The sequence below is a fragment of the Poecilia formosa genome, unplaced genomic scaffold, assembly GCF_000485575.1.
Source record: "Poecilia formosa unplaced genomic scaffold, Poecilia_formosa-5.1.2 Scaffold6, whole genome shotgun sequence".
Classification (NCBI taxonomy): Eukaryota; Metazoa; Chordata; class Actinopteri; order Cyprinodontiformes; family Poeciliidae; genus Poecilia; species Poecilia formosa.
In genome coordinates, this window is record NW_006799945.1 from 1,946,839 (window position 1) to 1,963,820 (window position 16,982).

Here is a 16,982-nt window from a genome sequence, read left to right on the forward strand (position 1 = left end):
TATATATATATATATCTGTTTGTCTCTTAGCAATATAGCCTGTAAAGTCTCTCCTTTGAGCTTCAGGTGACTTTGTTGGGTCAACAGATTCTGGTTTACCAGCAGGTCTGGTTTGCAGCATGTTGACCTGTGAGTGACCTGTGCGCTTTAGGTCTGAGACTTTATATTAGTCTCTCCGTATTCCAGCTTTCTGCACTTTTTGCAAGATCCTCAATTTCTCTAACCTGTGTCCAATCGCTTCTCATCATTTGAACAGTTATCCTCCCTATCTGGACCATTTTATCTTTGGGTTGTTTCATCCCTGGATGAGGAGTTCAGGCTTGCGTCGTGCTTTCCTTTGTTTTATCCATACCGCTCCTGTTCGAAGCTGTTTTTTTTTGGTGCTTTAAATGTTTTCTATAATTAGTGGATGGGCAGAGAGGGACATGTCGAGGAGAACAATGTGTTCTGATGGGATTTAAAGCCGGTGTGGAATGGGGTACTTGTCAGTCTAAAGGCACGGACTGCGGTGGCTGTACCATCTGCGACCAAGCTGTCCAGGATTATTTCACTCATTAAAATTCTGGATGAACAGGGTAGTATGCTTTATTTTTATCATGTGATGAATATATTTTGTTCCGCAGCTGCGTCACACCAACGTTAGACTTGTTTTGAGCAGCTGAACTTATTCTACTTTCCAGAACTTTGTTTACCTTTCACCTTGCTCTCTTCCATATAACTGATCTCACACATGAAGCTCCTTTTCATTAAGTTAAGCATCTATGAAGCATGCATAGCTTTATAGTACAGATAGTGGGAGAACATGCTGTTTAGCTGGCTTTAGGTTGAGTTACAGTTTTTTTTCTGTCAAAGTGTAATGCTTTTCCATAGGTAGGAAGGTTGGAAGGATGGAGGGACAAAATGAAAGGAAAGGTGAAAGAATGGATGGATGAATGAATAAATGCACAGGCGAATGGATGAATAGATGCACAAATAGATGAAGGTTTTTACAAAGTAAAGGGAATATATAAAAAATATATCTCATTGTTTTATCTTTTCTCTATCTGTCAAGAACTGTAACACACTTCTAGACTTCTAAAAACTGTGTACAAAACCCTGCTTATCTTATGATTAATGTTACACATAAAGGTTATAACTACCAGCAGATAAAACACCTGATCAGAAAATGTAACCATCCTTCAGACAAGGATGTGGCCTCTTTTAAAAACTATGAGAATGAAATTAAATGTAATGATAACAGAATCCTGGGCACATACAGCAGTACCTGGACTCCCTGACTCCTCTCCCATATAAGAGCCTACAATGAACCACTTGATGCTGTTTTTAGCTCCACCAGTACGAGACGGTTTTTTTTTTCTGTCCTCTTGTGCTGGAGGGCCAATTAGCACACAAAGTTGTTTTGGCTCCAATCCTACAAAAAAAAAAAAAAAAAAAAAAACTTGGCAACTACAGGCAGCGAACAAGGAAAGTACTATTTGAAGAATAATTTGAGTTATCTGGGTTGGAAAACAATGCAGGTTATTTTAGGACATTCCTCAACTTGTCAATCCCGGCAGACTGAAGCCTGCTGTCTTCCTTCTGCTCCCTCTCCTTCAGCAGTCTCTTCATTTTCTCTCTCCTCCATCTCTCAACCCCTTTTCCTTCCTGTCATAAAGCAGACTATTTTTGACAAGGCCCCATTTTCACAGTTAGCTCTGCTCAGCCGCACACACTTCCAATCTGAGCCTGCTTTCACACAGTCCACACACACACACACACACACACACACACACACACACACACACACACTCACACACACACACAAACGCCGCCTCTTCTGTGACTGCTCTCTCTGTTGTCAATCTGAGATTGCCGGCATTATTTTTAGACTCAGGTGAAAATAAGGTCTGATTCTGAATTAGTCTTTCTTCTATTTTTGTGTGCCTTCACAAGGTAGGCCAGAAAGACAGACGGTTGCATAAGATCCATGTGTTGATGGTAATAGCACTCGATTTGGACAAGTTTATATTTGAATATTAAGTGACGGGTCTGAAGAGAAATTCAGGCAGACGAGACTTAAAATACGCTTACATCTGCGCTCAGATGAGGACCGGTCATATCCAAAAATATGGGCGTGTTTTTGCTTCACAAGTGTGATAAATGAACACTACCTGACTGCTGTTATGAAGTATCATGTTTTAAAATATTTATAGGTCTGTTACTGAGAGTTTAAGTCCAGTCTAGATGTCCAACTCTGGTAGCTTATAGAAGAAGGTGCTCTGGTCTGATCAGACCAAAATTGATGGTTTTTATTGTCTTGCAGCAAAATGTGGTTCTATAATATTTTTATTCAGGGAGGCTGGACATAAAAAAAAAAAAACATGCTCCATTTTTTGCCAAACCTTTTCACAAGATTAGTTGTGGTCTATCTGGTGTGTTCTCTGGTCTTTTTCTTCAACAATGCTTTCTAACAAAAAAGATGGTGCCTCTACAGAACAACTCTAGCTATTCTGAGACTAAATCACAATAATAGTACACTTAATTTGCTAATACGTCAGAGTAAAAGGTAATTAGTACAAATGAAAGTCACAATTTTAGATTTTAATTTGTAAATATTTTTGCAAACGGCATATTTTTTTTCTTCCCCTTCACAATTCTGCCCTACTTTGTTTTCTGATAAAGAACGGAAGTCAGTGGTTGTAAAATGGCAAAAGTGAAAAGATCATGGGTTTGCATACATTTACAGTGTAGATAAAAAGAAAGTCAAGCCAACAACAACCTATTTAATTTTTTTTTTTTGAATTACACTCAAGGAAAAAGGAAATGTACCCCAAAAGTTACAAGAGCTAATAAATGATGCTTTAAACTAACAACAACTATGATAAATGCAGCCAGGATGGATTTGTTAACGTCACAAGAATGAAGTATGAAAGAAAATCTTAATGATTGTGACTCGCTGGCCTGGTTTTAATACAAAAACATGGCAACAAGAAACAAAGTGGAGCTTTGTGTTGAAAATCTTTTCTTCTCATTACTGTTGTGCTTCTCAGATTTAACTGAAGCGAAAAAGAGCCAAGCAGTCATACACAGACTTATTGCTATTTGAAAACTGCCAAATGCTGGCAGCTTCTGCTCTCTAGATATTTCATTTTGTGCTGGTAAACATTATGAGTTATTCCTCTTGGGTCGCTGTCAATCTTCAGTCGAGTTCAGCTTGGAGCCGTTTGATATTTAAATGCATGTGTTTTTCTGGCTCCTTGGCACGCTGACAAAGCGACACCATATATATTAAATCATTTTGCAGGACAGTTTGCTGAGAATAATTCAACTATGAATTCTGCAAAATTTTGTGATATGGCGCCTGAAGACAACAGAAGCACATCGCCCTGCAAGATTCTTATTTGAACCAGAAGTTAAGCAGACTTAGAACTTTCAGAACAGTAAAATTATTTTGAAATCAGTGAGCTGATAGAAAACTCAAGTTAAAAGAAAAGTATGCATGAGGAACTGCCAAGTTAGAGCTAAGAGCTGCATGTTGAAAAGGGCTGTGAAATTTAACATGCCGGTGCACAATTAGAACTGATGGTGAAAGCAATACTGCCACCTGAGGCCACATTGGGTTATTACATCTGTGGAAATTCTTCAGCAAATAAACCAAGATGTTGATTTTACTGCTGCTTGAGGTAAAGTGTATTTCAGGATGTTTGTTAAGTAAGTAAGTAAGTAAGTAAGTAAGTAAGTAAGTAAATAAATAAATAAATAAATAAATATATATATATATATTTTTTTTTTCCCATTATAAAAAGCCATTTATATATTGACAATAATTTGTCACTATATTTAAATGATTTTAGCTAAGGCTGTTTTCACACCTGATAGTCTGGTAGACTCACTTTGAGAGACCAATATTGCAACATTTGTTCTATTTTCAGCTGGTGCGGTTTGCTTTGTCACAGGACTGATCAATGAACTAAAACCTTTGAAAAGCTTGTTCCCCTCCTTGCCTGTGGTGGCGCTGCACCAAGAACTGCTGAAAGAAACGTCATGAAAACCTCTGAAGAAGACAGTGGGCACAACTTCCTTCTTCACGAAATCTAAGCAGGAACATAGAAGAATCAGATTTTTCGACACCTCTCCAAACGAACCAAATTTCCAGAAATCAAAACTAAAGTTTGATTAAAGCAAAACTAAACAGAACTGGTGTGAATTCTGACATAAATCAAAAATTATTTCATGAACCCAAGTATTCAAAGCACATTTCAAGGAAGCCTGGGTGGAAGCAGGGCGACGGTTTACAGTTTCGCTTCCCTAATAACTCTTCAAGTCCCCTGTGACAAGCGACACACTCTAGTAATGATGTAAAAAAAAGGGGGTTTCTACAAATACTCTGACCTTCATTTGTACTCAGAAAATACTTAAGGTTAATAGCTTGTACCTGTTTATATTCTCCAATAATGGAACCGTTCTTCTTTATCTCCGACTCCGACTTATCAAGCTCCCTTCGGCACATTTCTTTCAGCTGGAGAGACAAAAAAAAACAAAACAAAACAAAAAAAAAACACACAAACAGACATGATTAGGTGGCTACAGATGACAAAAATACACAAGACAAACCGACTCAGAGGCCAAGGAGAGCGTATGATTACCAAAAAATATAAATAAAATGCAGAAAAGTACTGACATAGTGTAGGATGGTGACAACACTCGGCCCTAAACACAACCTTCACTGTGATACATAAATCACTGAGCGTTACACCTGCAGACTCAACAAGGCACAAGACGTTTGGAGGACAGGCACAGAGGGCTGCAGGTCGGACCGTTCCTCACTGAGCCAGAGAAAATATACATCAAACGGTGACAGCTTTCATATGAAGTGGTCGCCTGTGGTAGTAACTATGTGGAATTGACAACTTTTAAAGAAAACCGTGAAGATGGACACACAGAGAATGAACAATGATATAGAAATTTCAGATCTTGGGAAATTTTATTTATTTATTTTTTAATAATGAATGAGGCAAATGAGTGGATACGCTCTGCAGGGATTAGACGAATAATATACACATAAAGGCTGGCATGGAAAAATGGACTGACAAATATAAAATATAGTTTTAATTTAAAAGAAAACTGTAATGATTTGCATAACCGAGGTGAACAACCTCAGACTGACTGAAGGATAAACAGTTTGTTTTAAAAATCAACTGATGTTATTTATAGCGCTGATTACGACCCACTGAGTCTTGACTCTCTCAATAATTTATTCATAAATAACATTTCCCACCATCCACCTTCTAATTTTGACGTTGGGAGATAATGCCAAAAGATTTAGTTGTGTTTGTTTTCTATGATCTAACAAGATTAAAAGGAGAAAAAAAAAGTTTTTACACTTCCAGTTTATCTTCCTTTGCTCCCTATTAAATCCAGAATAGAATATAAATGTATTGTTCTTGCATAAAAAAAAACTCTGACTCAAAAGGCGCCATCTTATTTTAAGACCTTGCCCCCACTGACTGACCATTTTTTAGTCTTAACTGGGAATTTTGTTACAGTTAGTTTTACATATTCTCTGTTTTTCCCCCCCATAGAAAGCAACCCTGGCTCAGCATTTTCTGTGTTATTTTATTAGGTTTGAGAACCAAACGCATCTAAAAGTATCAGCACGCCGGCCCTCGAGAGCTGAAGTTTTGACATCACACAAAGTATTCCTGGTTCAGTCGTTCTCGAGTCACAGAACGCAATGAAGATGTTTGGGTGCGACTCAAACTTTTGCCTGACGGGAACATGCAAAAAAACACAAATACATGAAATGTAGAAGATGAAAATAGTCTGGTTTAGACCAAATTTAAGACGTGTGATTAACATATTAAAGGCCAACTTACTTTTCAAAGTTAATTTACGACATTTTAAGGCTGGAATTTCTGACACAGGACCTTAAGACTTTAAGTACTCTGAGTTTTAAACTTAATGTTATAATTTGGAAAAAATGGCACTAACTTTTTATGAATGTATTGTATTGAATTGACTAGATTTATTTTTATAACTCGATAGCAATCAGATCAATGTCTCCAGTAGTCATTGGTCAAGAGGCAGACCATAACACTGAACAATAATGCACACACACACACACACACACACACACCTGTACTTAATGACAATTTAGAGACTGTTACAAACTTGTAATAAATAAATAAACAAACTCAATTAACCTGTCTTAATTCCCTCATCAGAGAAATGGCATTACGTGTGCATAAAGCACTGAAATACTTCAAGCGTCATTTAAACTCTTCACAGGTTTTCTCAAACAAAAGCTCAAGGAAGAAAAGGCCTTGCGGTTTTGCTCTCACCTGTGCAGACTCTTCCTCCAGCCGTCTCTTCTCATCTTCAGATTCAATCAGCTTCTGTTTGGTCAGCAGCAACTCTTTATTCAGGGCATCTGCCTTTTCTTCAGCCTGACGCAAACATGAGCATACAAGACGAGACAAAAAGAGACCACCAGGTTGAAAAGATCGGTTGAAAGTTTGGCTTGTCCTACTTTCCTTTTTGCCTGCTCTATTTTTAAAGGTAGGTCAACAAAAACCCTGTGCATAAATCTGTGCAGGTTCTAAGACAAGAAATAACAGCAACACTTGTGCTGTGACTCTGCCACAAATTTATTACCTCTGCTAAATGGAACACATCCCATCACACATATTTTTCTGCTGGCTTACATTGTCCAGATCTTTCCGGAGAGCTATCTTGCTGCTCACTAGTTCATGTGCCAAGTCGTCGTTCTCCTGCTCCAAACGCATGTTGGCCTCTTGCAAACGCCGATTCTCCCGCTGGACACAGGAAGAGAGGGAGAAAAGAGAACAAGAGCAAAAAAGAAAGAAAGAAAAAAAAGAAGTGAGTATGAGAGGAAAAAAAAGATAAATGATAAAAACACCGAGGAGTAGAAAAGTGAAACAGAAGAGAAGAGACAGAGAAGGGAAGAGCCATTAGAAAAAAAGAGGAAGAAAAAGTCAAGAGACAGCAGAACAGGGAAAACAAGTTAATCATAAAGAGTGTCATATGAGTGTGTAATCTGCTGCTCCTGGGTCAGTTTTTTTTTTTTTCCTTTTTTAGAGAACTATAAAGTTTACTGAGGTTAAAATACAGTGAAAGAGAACACTGCACTGTTTAAAACATAACTTGTTTGTGGTTCATTAACAACCGACTGAAAACTGAAGGCTGACATGAAGCTAGCACGAAGTTGCAACTGAGAGGGAAAACTAAAAAACTTAAAAAGAGCAAGAGATTTATGTTTTAGCTGATTCTTTCTCCCTCAGTTAATTATTTTGGGATTGCAGCCCATACTTACCACTGCTTTGTTTCTCTGCTTTACACTGCAATTTTTATTTTGTAGGGCAAATGTTTTGATATTACAGGAGACAACATTGACAGTTTATTCCTGGATAAGTGGTTCATGCCTTCTGTGTGCATTTCTACCTCATATCTCTCAATGGGGGCTTCTTGTTGCTCCTGCTGCTCCCGTATGGTGTGGTACTCCTTCTCAAATTTCTTCAGCTTCTTCTGACTTATCTATTTTTTTTTAAAAGCAAAATGAGACAGAAAAACAAATGCTTAGCAACTGAACACATTGAAGAAGAAAACAATATTCATTCAACCAGCTAACTTGATGGGAATGAGGAGGCCTACATCAGACAATTTTTGAATTTTAAGTCGACAATCGGGTGTTCGGAAACTCAAAAACACGATCATATCAGCGAATGTGTCATAAATGGCTGTCATGTCGACCTAACAGCACTTCTATCCTTCAGAGAGGAAAGATAGAAGTCAAAGACACTTTCAGTGTCTGTAGGTACTTAAAGGACAGGTAAAAGCAAGAACTCAAATGTTCTGGGACATAAACGTTTTTTCTATTTACGTTGTTTCATCATTTTTTATGTTTGCGCTACATGCCTCCTTTAATTAACTGAATTTTACACTAAGTTTTAAAAATTAAAAACCAACCTCATTGGTTCAGGCATTGGTAGACACTATAATACAATTCACTTTCAATCTCAAGTTTAAAGTATGTAAAAACATTTTTACAAAATAGATATTTCAGTGTATCAAGCTTTATTATTATTATTAACAAACATGAGGAATGTAGTGGATGTTTCCTACTGAGGTGTTTGAGGACAGACCATTGAGAAAACGGTGCGATAAATACTAAAACATAATTTAATGAAGCCTCGAGGAATTTTAATAATCAAAATCCTTGAATCATTCAGTGACTCGTTACAGTCCTAGTTTAGTTACAGTGATGGTGCACAGGCAAAGATCCCTGTTAATTATTTTCATAAACCTGCCAACAGATGCAGTCTCCCTGAACTTAACAGAAACTAAAAAAAAAAAAAAAGCTATACACGTAAATATTCAGCACAAGTTAGACGCAGCAAAGCCTTAGCCCATGATGTCAAGGAAAAGTTAACTGGGGCTTAAACTTTGAAACAATTGAAGCAAGACTGAAAATGTGGAATGTTATTTATAGGAAAGTGCTCCAATAGCACCTGAGGTTACTGTTAAACAGCAGCGTGTGCTGATAATGAGATCTCAGAAGACAAGCAAAAGCTGAATCAACAGAAAGACTGCGGAAACAAAGGAACGTGGTGCTGCAGAAGGAGGGTGAAAAGGTTCATACCTAGGGCTGTTGTTGTTTTTTCAGGCGGCATTGTTTTATTTGGGTCGGTAAAACATGTGAAACAATAGTTTTGTCCAAGATAAAAGCAGAAAATCTGATCAGGGTTTTCGTCACTTTCTCTAATTAGCTTAAAACAACATTGCATTACATACACAGTGTAGCTTGAAGCTGATGTAATTTACTATGTTCATATGAATAAACATCCCTTGTTACCTTGCAGTTTATCACAGGTTTTGTGCAATCTACAGTATTTTTTATTTTTTATTTTTTGAGGGGGTTGAAGAGTTCATCTTTTCTTTACTGTGTTTTCTGTTTCCAGTGACATTCAGTGACTTATCAAAAATCAGACTTGGAAGCACCTGTTCATTAAAAGTGTTTTTGTTGAATGACCCACTGCCTGTTGTCCCTGCTTAGAACACATCAAATATTTCTTTTTTTTTTTATTTATTTATTTAATAATACCGATCAGAACTAATCTGCATATCTATAGAGAGATACATATTTATAGCTATCTTCTGGGCAATTTGCATACTGCAGATTTACAGACGTAAAGGCCACCAGACATGAGGAGCATGTCTCTCGGAAGGAATCCCAAGAGACAATAAAAACTGAAATGAAACTCATTTTCACTTTCCTTTTTGCTTTACTAGTTATGCTTTATAAATGCATTTGCCCTGAAAAATATGCAAGTGACCACGTTCCGACTGAAATAAATAACTACCACCGTTCAACCCAGTTCTCATTCTAATTTACACTTGGGTCTATATGCAAATTTAATTTCATTTGCTCACCAAAATATATTAAGGATTGTTCTTTTTATAAATTATTGGAGGTTCATTTTTGTTCCTGACTTTCAGTTTGATTTCAAGGGGAATTCCTGCATCTCCACTTCCTACTTAAAGCATTAAAAATAATTATTTCAACATCGCTTCTACACAAAATTGTTTTTGCAGAGTAAATATTGTCGCAGTTCATTACTGGAAATATAACAAGAGAGCAATTCATTCCTATTTAAATCCAATTCCTCCACAAATGTCCACATTTTCTGGCCTGCATGCTAATCATGTGGATGACTTATTTAGGTAAAAACCTTGTCGAGGACAAGGTCGGAGCTCCTTAATACTGTTTTTGTTCAAGCAGAATTACTAACATCTCGATTCTCAGTTTAAAACTTAAAGTGAGGAAGGAGTCAAAAAGTCACTTTCTGCAAGAAATTACAGTTTAGAATACCAAATATTACTATATACATGCATATATTAATGATTTATTCACAGATTTATTTACCTTTTTTATTGAATTCAAAACAATTCCAATTTGTTTTTTCATAGTAACACTTTTATTTTGTTTTTTTAGCTCCCAAAATGACTTAAGGCTTGGAATGGTGTGAAGCTGATATCATTTATTAAGCCTGTTTTCAAAACCTGCATCTATATAAAGAGGTGTTAAATCTTCCAAAACTTAGATTTCTCAAAAGGTCGACAGCACCTTCGGTAGTTCAAAATTTTCATGTAGTTCTTGTCCAATTGGTCATTTGGAAGAATGAAACTGAAGAAAAATTTGAAACATGGTGAACAATTATGATCTATCTAACTATAAAAACATGTCATGGCATCTGACAAACACCAAGAAGTGATTCAGTCAGAAGGCATAAACATTCAGTAAGGTAAACAATAATCCATCCATTTAATCCCACTGCAGTTCTCAGATTACCAAACCACAATCGAGGACAAAGGTGAATGTATCCAACAACTTGACACGCTGTGCAAATAACTACAACAGTGTGTTTAATACAAATGGCAATTTACATTTACCAAACCAATAACATCTAATTTGGAAACAACAGAATTTGTAAATATTTGATTTTATCAAGCGTTTCTTCCCATATCAGTCTCTCCTTGAGCTCATTTTGATTTATTCTCAGAATCGATGCCTTCATGACGGATACTGGAGCATCTTCAGAGCTGCACAGCTGCTTTGGCCAGATATGATTTACTTCCTCTGCTGGAAGAGCTTTGGAGCGTGGCTCCTCTGCTGCCCACCTGCCCATCTCAAGAGCAGAAAGTTAAAATCTTTCTTGGAGTTGGCTTCCTTACAGAGTTTGTGGAAAGAAATGTTCCTGTCCAAAGTTACTTTCAAAGTCAGATCCTCTAAACTGGGCCAGACTGCCCAAAATCAGGTCAGGAAACAGGTGTGAGTGTTTAAGGGGAGGGCCGTGTGTTTGGTGTGTTTCTTGCTTTTATGTTAGTAATGACGAAGCTCAACAGTGACCCCCTGTGGTATTGGAGCAGCATTGCTGGATTTCACAGGGTTTTGTACAATAACACGAAGGTTAAAAAACAAAATAAGATTACAGATAGCACTTTGAATTATCTATACTCGATCTGCACCGTAAGCCACGTTGGTCATTTAAACTCACCTTCATGCTACAAGCCAGCTCCATCAGTTTCTTGGCATTTTCTTCGGAGCGGTACCTTTTCGGGACGGGGACGCGAAAGAATTTGAGCGCGCCCTCGAAGTCTGTCTGCAGTAGATCGTCTTTTGAAGTCTGAGGAAAAAGACGAGATGTTTAATGAAACAGAGACTTAAAATGCCTAATTAAAAATGCGACTACAGTTTTTTGTGCAATGGGAAGAAGAGGAAATTAAACCTTGGAGGCAAATCTTTAACAATAAGTATGTTCACTCCATCCACCAGAACACAAAATAATGACTTTTCCCTAAAGCTTGGCTATTCTGTTCTAACTTTTTTGTTTATGCTTGCATGCCTTACTAGTGATGGGAGTTTTTGTTTGTCAATTCTTACCTTCAAAAGGGCCAGGGCTACATTGAAGATCACACTAATACCCTGAAAATAAAAATCCAAGGTTTAGTTGGTCTGAAAGAGTTTATGAAATTATTCATTTGATTAAAAGTGCAGAACAAGAACAAAATGTTTTCTTTGATTTAAAAATGTGTTGGGAACAACTGCTTTGGTATTGAATTTTTGGAAATGTAAAAAAAAAAAAAATCCTTCTAATTCACCCCACTGTATAGGACCTTAAATGGAGCTGCATTCATCAAAGATTTCCTAGTTCTAAAGCATCACACCATCATCAAATTATACCTGTAATAAGCTTTTGATTTCACAAACCACTAATGATGAAACAATGCATCTGGGATCAAATTCACTTCCGTGGTGTGTGACAGTAACAAACTGCCACACCAAAAAGTCACTTCAATTTTATATAACCCCCCCCCCCAAACAAACAAAAAGAAATTCGATTAGGGTTACAGTAATCTCTTCTTATAGCTGATGACTAGCTTTTTGCATGTTTCTCCATTTTGACAATTTATGTTTGAGATGGTATGAATGATTTTGAGCTTAATGTAAGAAGACACATGAACTGCACTTAACACGTTTTTTTTCTAGCCTTCTTCCCTGAAATGTCACTTGATCAAAGTTATACGAGTCGCAGAAAAGACGTCATGTCAGGCATGACAGGGCCAGTGACTGTGAAACATAGCTTTACTACATTTAAAAAAATACAAAAATATATTTTTTAAAACTTTCATTTTGCATCTTGTAAAAACAGCTTACTGATAATTAAAGTAGCAAACTGTCACACCAGAAAGTGTTGCTGTCAGTGTGACCTTATTGTCTATTCACTGATTGGAAAACAGATCAGATGTTTGCATGTGTGTCTAGCTGATCCCTGGAGGCTTTTAAGACTTTTTTATGCCGACTATAAATGAGAAAGTGTCATCGCTGTTAAGAAAATCAATGAAATCTGGCCTATGGCTGCAGTTTTTCTGTTTCTAGCTAAAATAATCCTGCAAGACCAATGCAGTTTCTCCTAACATCTCTGGACTGTTATCACTATGGAGTTTCTTTTGATACCCACCTCACACAGTAGCAGGTCGATTATATGGAAGACCATGTAAAGAGGAAACTTGGCTGTGAAGAGAGTTAGGAACCACTGGGAAGCGTACATATGAGCCTCCAGACCCACATTCAGGAAATGGTTGTACAGATCCGGTATGTACTCCTGATGAACACCAAAGAAAACAGAAACAGACAGACAGAAGAGAGGAACAGCATTAAACAGAGGATGGGGATGACAGCAATAAAAAAAAAAAAAAAAAAAAAAAAAAACACAGCTCAAGGGAGTAAATGCCATCAAAAACAGTCACAAGATTGTGGGAAACACAGCCCGAGATATGCAAATGTGACGCACAAACCTGCATGAGTCTTTCAAGCTGGAAGAACTTGCAGTGCAGATCTTCAAAGTTCTGTTTGAACAGGTCCCTGAGCCCGTAATCAAACATGATCTTCACCAGAACACTGAAAGCTTGCTCCTCTGGCATCTACAGAAAACACAAGATCCAGTCATGAGTGTCTAATACCTTTGAATTTTCAAAGTCCCAAATGAAACATTTCACTGTGAATTAACGGTTTCTGCAGTCGTAAGGCTTTAAGTATTGAACCTCCAAAAACTACAGACCAAGGTTCCAACATATTTTCCAACTTTTCCAAACTCCGCTATGCACGGTTCTCAAAGATAGATCTTCATCTTAAAATAAGTTGCTGACTGTATTTATGGTACATATTTATACAGTGGTGAAGATTTTATATGGAACCTGCAGAAACAAAAAAACTAGAAGGAAAAAAGAATACAAGGGCAGAAGGTAGGTAGGACACAAGTAAGGGAAGAAAGGAAGGACACAGAAAAACCGATGGAAGGAAGGAGGACACAAAGGAAATACACAAGGACATAGAGGGTAGGGAAGGTAACAAGGAAGAAAAGAAGGAAACAAGGAATTACTGCAGGAGGTAAACAAATATGGATAGACAGGGGTTGGACACAAATATGGAAGGAATGAGGACAAGTGGAAGGTAAGAGAGGACATTTACTTAATAATATAGGGAATAAAGTAAAAAATATATAAAATTTCAAATAATATATTTTCATTTTCCATACTTTTTAAGACCTTGAAAATACTAAAATAAAATTTCCAAACTGTAAGTATGTGATGTATGAACGGACAAATGCAACATTTATTAAATAAGTAGTAAAGTCTGAAGTTTTTCCTCCCCTCGTAACTTTTAATCCAATCCTGGAAAACACTGCCACAAGGTGGCAGTGCTGTCCTGTTTCTGCACTCCACTAAAAATAGGCTGCGAACCACAATGAGTAGGCAGAAAACTCTGAATATCACTCAAAAATTTGAGCAAATAAAAATATTGTTAAAAATTAGATCTAACTTCTGTAAATTCAGTGTCAAAAGTACGGAAGTTGTTGCTTGGCGATGTCTGGTGTTTCTCCGGATTGTGCTGCTTGTGTCAACTCACGTGCAACAGCAGCACTGCAGCCAGGAAGGATTGTCCCTGGCAGTAGCCAATCTCCTGATCGTAAACAGAATAAGCCTGGACATCATGAAAGACAAAGACATATAGTAAGTAAAGGCTTTTCAAAGTGAAATAAAAACAACTTCACAAGTTGAAAGTAAAAAAATAAATAAAAGTAAATCATTTTTACAAGTCTATTTGTATCAGATCCGTCTTTGGAGAAGCAAGACTGTAAAGAAAAACTGGAACTTACTGCAAGTTATACTAAACATGTCCAAATTGTTCGTTACAGAAACTCTTTAAATTAAACACAAAAATAATGATTTCAAAAGCTACAATGTCAGCAAAATCAAATTCTTAAAATAACAAATAATGCCAATTAACATTCAAAATACAAAACTCAACCTAGGTATTTAATGACAGTGAAGTCAAGTAATAAGGCATGGATGAATCATGATGTCTGGATACAGTTAAATAGACTCACAGAAGATGCTCAGGAGAAATATTAATATTTATTCAAGCTGAGAATGAGATACGAGAGAATTGGGGGGAGGGGAGGGGTGATGGGTCTGTAGTGGCCTACTGAACCAGAAACACAAATAATGAGTCAAAAATATAAAATGTGAATCAATCCAAACACAGCAAAGGCAGAAACCTGTGAATTATTCAAATGCACCTCAGGAGCTGCTTGTCTGAGAGTAGATGAATGCCCTCACTAGAGCTATGCATAATGAATGACATTAAACTGAAAAGTGTAAAAAGGCTGCAGTGCTACATTACTACAGCGCTGCTGTGAACTAGCATTTGCTCCCTTACAGATGTCTTTGGCTTTCTTGTCATGCTTAATTGTTTCAGATCACTGAACAGACCGCATGTCTCCACCATGAAGCACATTTTTATACTAAAGGCGTAACTGACGATGGTGTTAACTGATAAGAATAACTGGGTAAAATACGGCGACGCTGTCAAGTTGCAAGATGTTCATGTGCTCCTCCGCAGAGGCCAACTGTACTTTGATTCTTGTTTTGTGTGTTCAAAGAGAAGCTCGTTTAGATTTCCCAGACTTCATGAACTCGACGAACCGCCCAGTCCGAATCAGACAGAAGTAATTAATACACAGGGCATTAGCAATTCTCACTACTGATCTGTTTTCATTTCCACTTCAGCTGTAAGCACAATTTTCACTTTAAGAAAATGTTATGGTTTGGTCTTTTTTTTTTTCCATTATTTACTCTTTGAAATTTGAATATGGATTCTACATATTTTATTGCCAATTTCTTTTAAAGAGGTCATCTGTAGGAGCAACATATTGTTGGTGATGAAGTTTAGAAAACAATCTCACAAATACATTTTGTTACTGTTGTTTTTTTGTTTTTTTATCCTCGTCATTATCATATCATCGGTCCAGACACATGAAAAGGTCCATAGTAGAGATAAAACAAACACATACAAAGGATTGGAGATATTTGGATTATATGAGTTTGGGATAAATAAAGAGTTTTTGAATTGAACTGAATTCAATTTCTGAACATGAATTTTTTTCACCAACTTCAAAAATGTAATCAAGCTACAACGGTTAAAAATATATTTAACATTTCAGTGTGAGATTATAAATATTTTCAGGCTTTTAATGCATATTTAACGGCAAATACACGTGGTTGGTGTGGCATTCATGTGCATTCGCCGAGTTCGAAGAGAAACTCGCCTCTACGTCTGCACTGTGTTTGAAATATAGAATAAAAGGGTCTCATTCTTTACCTGAAAAGTGCAAAATACTTCTGATCGCATCAGCATCTTCCTTAGATAACGCCTCCCATAATTAGGAAGAGACTGGCACATCTGATTTTTTATTTTTTTAGTGCAACTGCAGTTAGAATGAGTCAAAACGGAGAAGCACTAGCTTCCGATGTTTTTTTTGCAGATGTATTAATAAACAGTTTACACCTCATTTGGCGTGCAGCTGCTGCAGCAGCTTTGTTCACTGCATGAAGCCAGTTTTATGACAGAGCACAGTTCGTGCTGCACTAACAACCTCTGTGTGTGTGTGTCTGTGTGTTCTGGAGCCCCACCTTGCAGATCTTATAGAGCGAGTCTTGCCCGTCTCCTCCAGTGTCTTTGAAATAGTCATGAGCGGGGAATGTCCTGTTAATGTCTCTGGTGATTGCACTGTCCTGAGGAGATTCCTACCAGAGAGAGAGAGAGAGAGAGAGAGAGAGAGAGAAAAGAGAAATGTTACAATGTAAAAGGGAGTTGGAAAGAATGTAGCAAAGACAACAACAAAAAAAGAAGAGACGATTACAGAGATTATTATTTATTATCAGCTACATTTGTGAAACCGTCTTCCCGGACACAGCTGTTGTAAGTGATCTTCAACATGCAGGGGCCCCACGCATTGTCAAGAAACGTGGAGTTAGGAGGAAAAACTGGCAGCACAGAGTGTTCTCTTCCACCGTACAGACCGTCCACCGCTCCATGTTTCTTTGCAAGCCTGCTCATCCCACTTCTAATTTTATTCAGCTTTATTGCATCAAAAATAATTTTTATTGTTGCAAAGGTGGCGACACAATCCACCGGATGCAAGACTGGAAAAAAACTCGGACGTTCTCACCACTTAACGGCGACGAGGGTTTTTGTAAAGTGTTGCTAAATCGGCACGTTATCAACGACAAACCACAAAGCTGACTTACTTCATGTCACTATGACTCCGCTTCAAATGAAATCTCTGATAGTGATTAAAAGGCCTTCTGATAACTAAGACAGACTGAAGTATAATTTCCTGACTGATACGGAACTGATTTGTTTTTAAACTCCAGACTTGCAACACTGACGACCTCAGCTGCAATAATAGCTGATGTGGTAAGACGTGAATATAACTTGATAGTTCTCCCTTCCAATTTGGCAGCATGATTCATTGAGGAATAAACTGTGTTTTGCTGTGTTGTTTTTAAAGAAGTGAGATCTGATTTAGGCATTATGGAGGAACTGAAATCGGGTTTCAAATGAGTGGAGAACACTAGAT

General features: G+C 37.3%; 1 protein-coding gene across 3 annotated transcripts in view; it reads right to left on the reverse strand.

The window, feature by feature from the left end:
- rabgap1 (RAB GTPase activating protein 1) overlaps window positions 1–16,982 on the reverse strand; it is a 65,644-nt gene that overhangs the window by 7,125 nt on the left and 41,537 nt on the right. For all 3 annotated transcript variants that reach the window (XM_016679055.1, XM_007566582.2, XM_007566569.2), the window contains 10 exons: window positions 16,033–16,146; window positions 13,967–14,041; window positions 12,856–12,981; window positions 12,519–12,662; window positions 11,441–11,482; window positions 11,055–11,183; window positions 7,441–7,533; window positions 6,684–6,794; window positions 6,321–6,425; window positions 4,415–4,498 (listed from right to left, as the gene is read on the reverse strand). In XM_016679055.1, coding sequence (XP_016534541.1) covers window positions 4,415–4,498; window positions 6,321–6,425; window positions 6,684–6,794; window positions 7,441–7,533; window positions 11,055–11,183; window positions 11,441–11,482; window positions 12,519–12,662; window positions 12,856–12,981; window positions 13,967–14,041; window positions 16,033–16,146 — 1,023 coding nt within the window. The remainder of the gene's footprint in view (window positions 1–4,414; window positions 4,499–6,320; window positions 6,426–6,683; window positions 6,795–7,440; window positions 7,534–11,054; window positions 11,184–11,440; window positions 11,483–12,518; window positions 12,663–12,855; window positions 12,982–13,966; window positions 14,042–16,032; window positions 16,147–16,982) is intronic.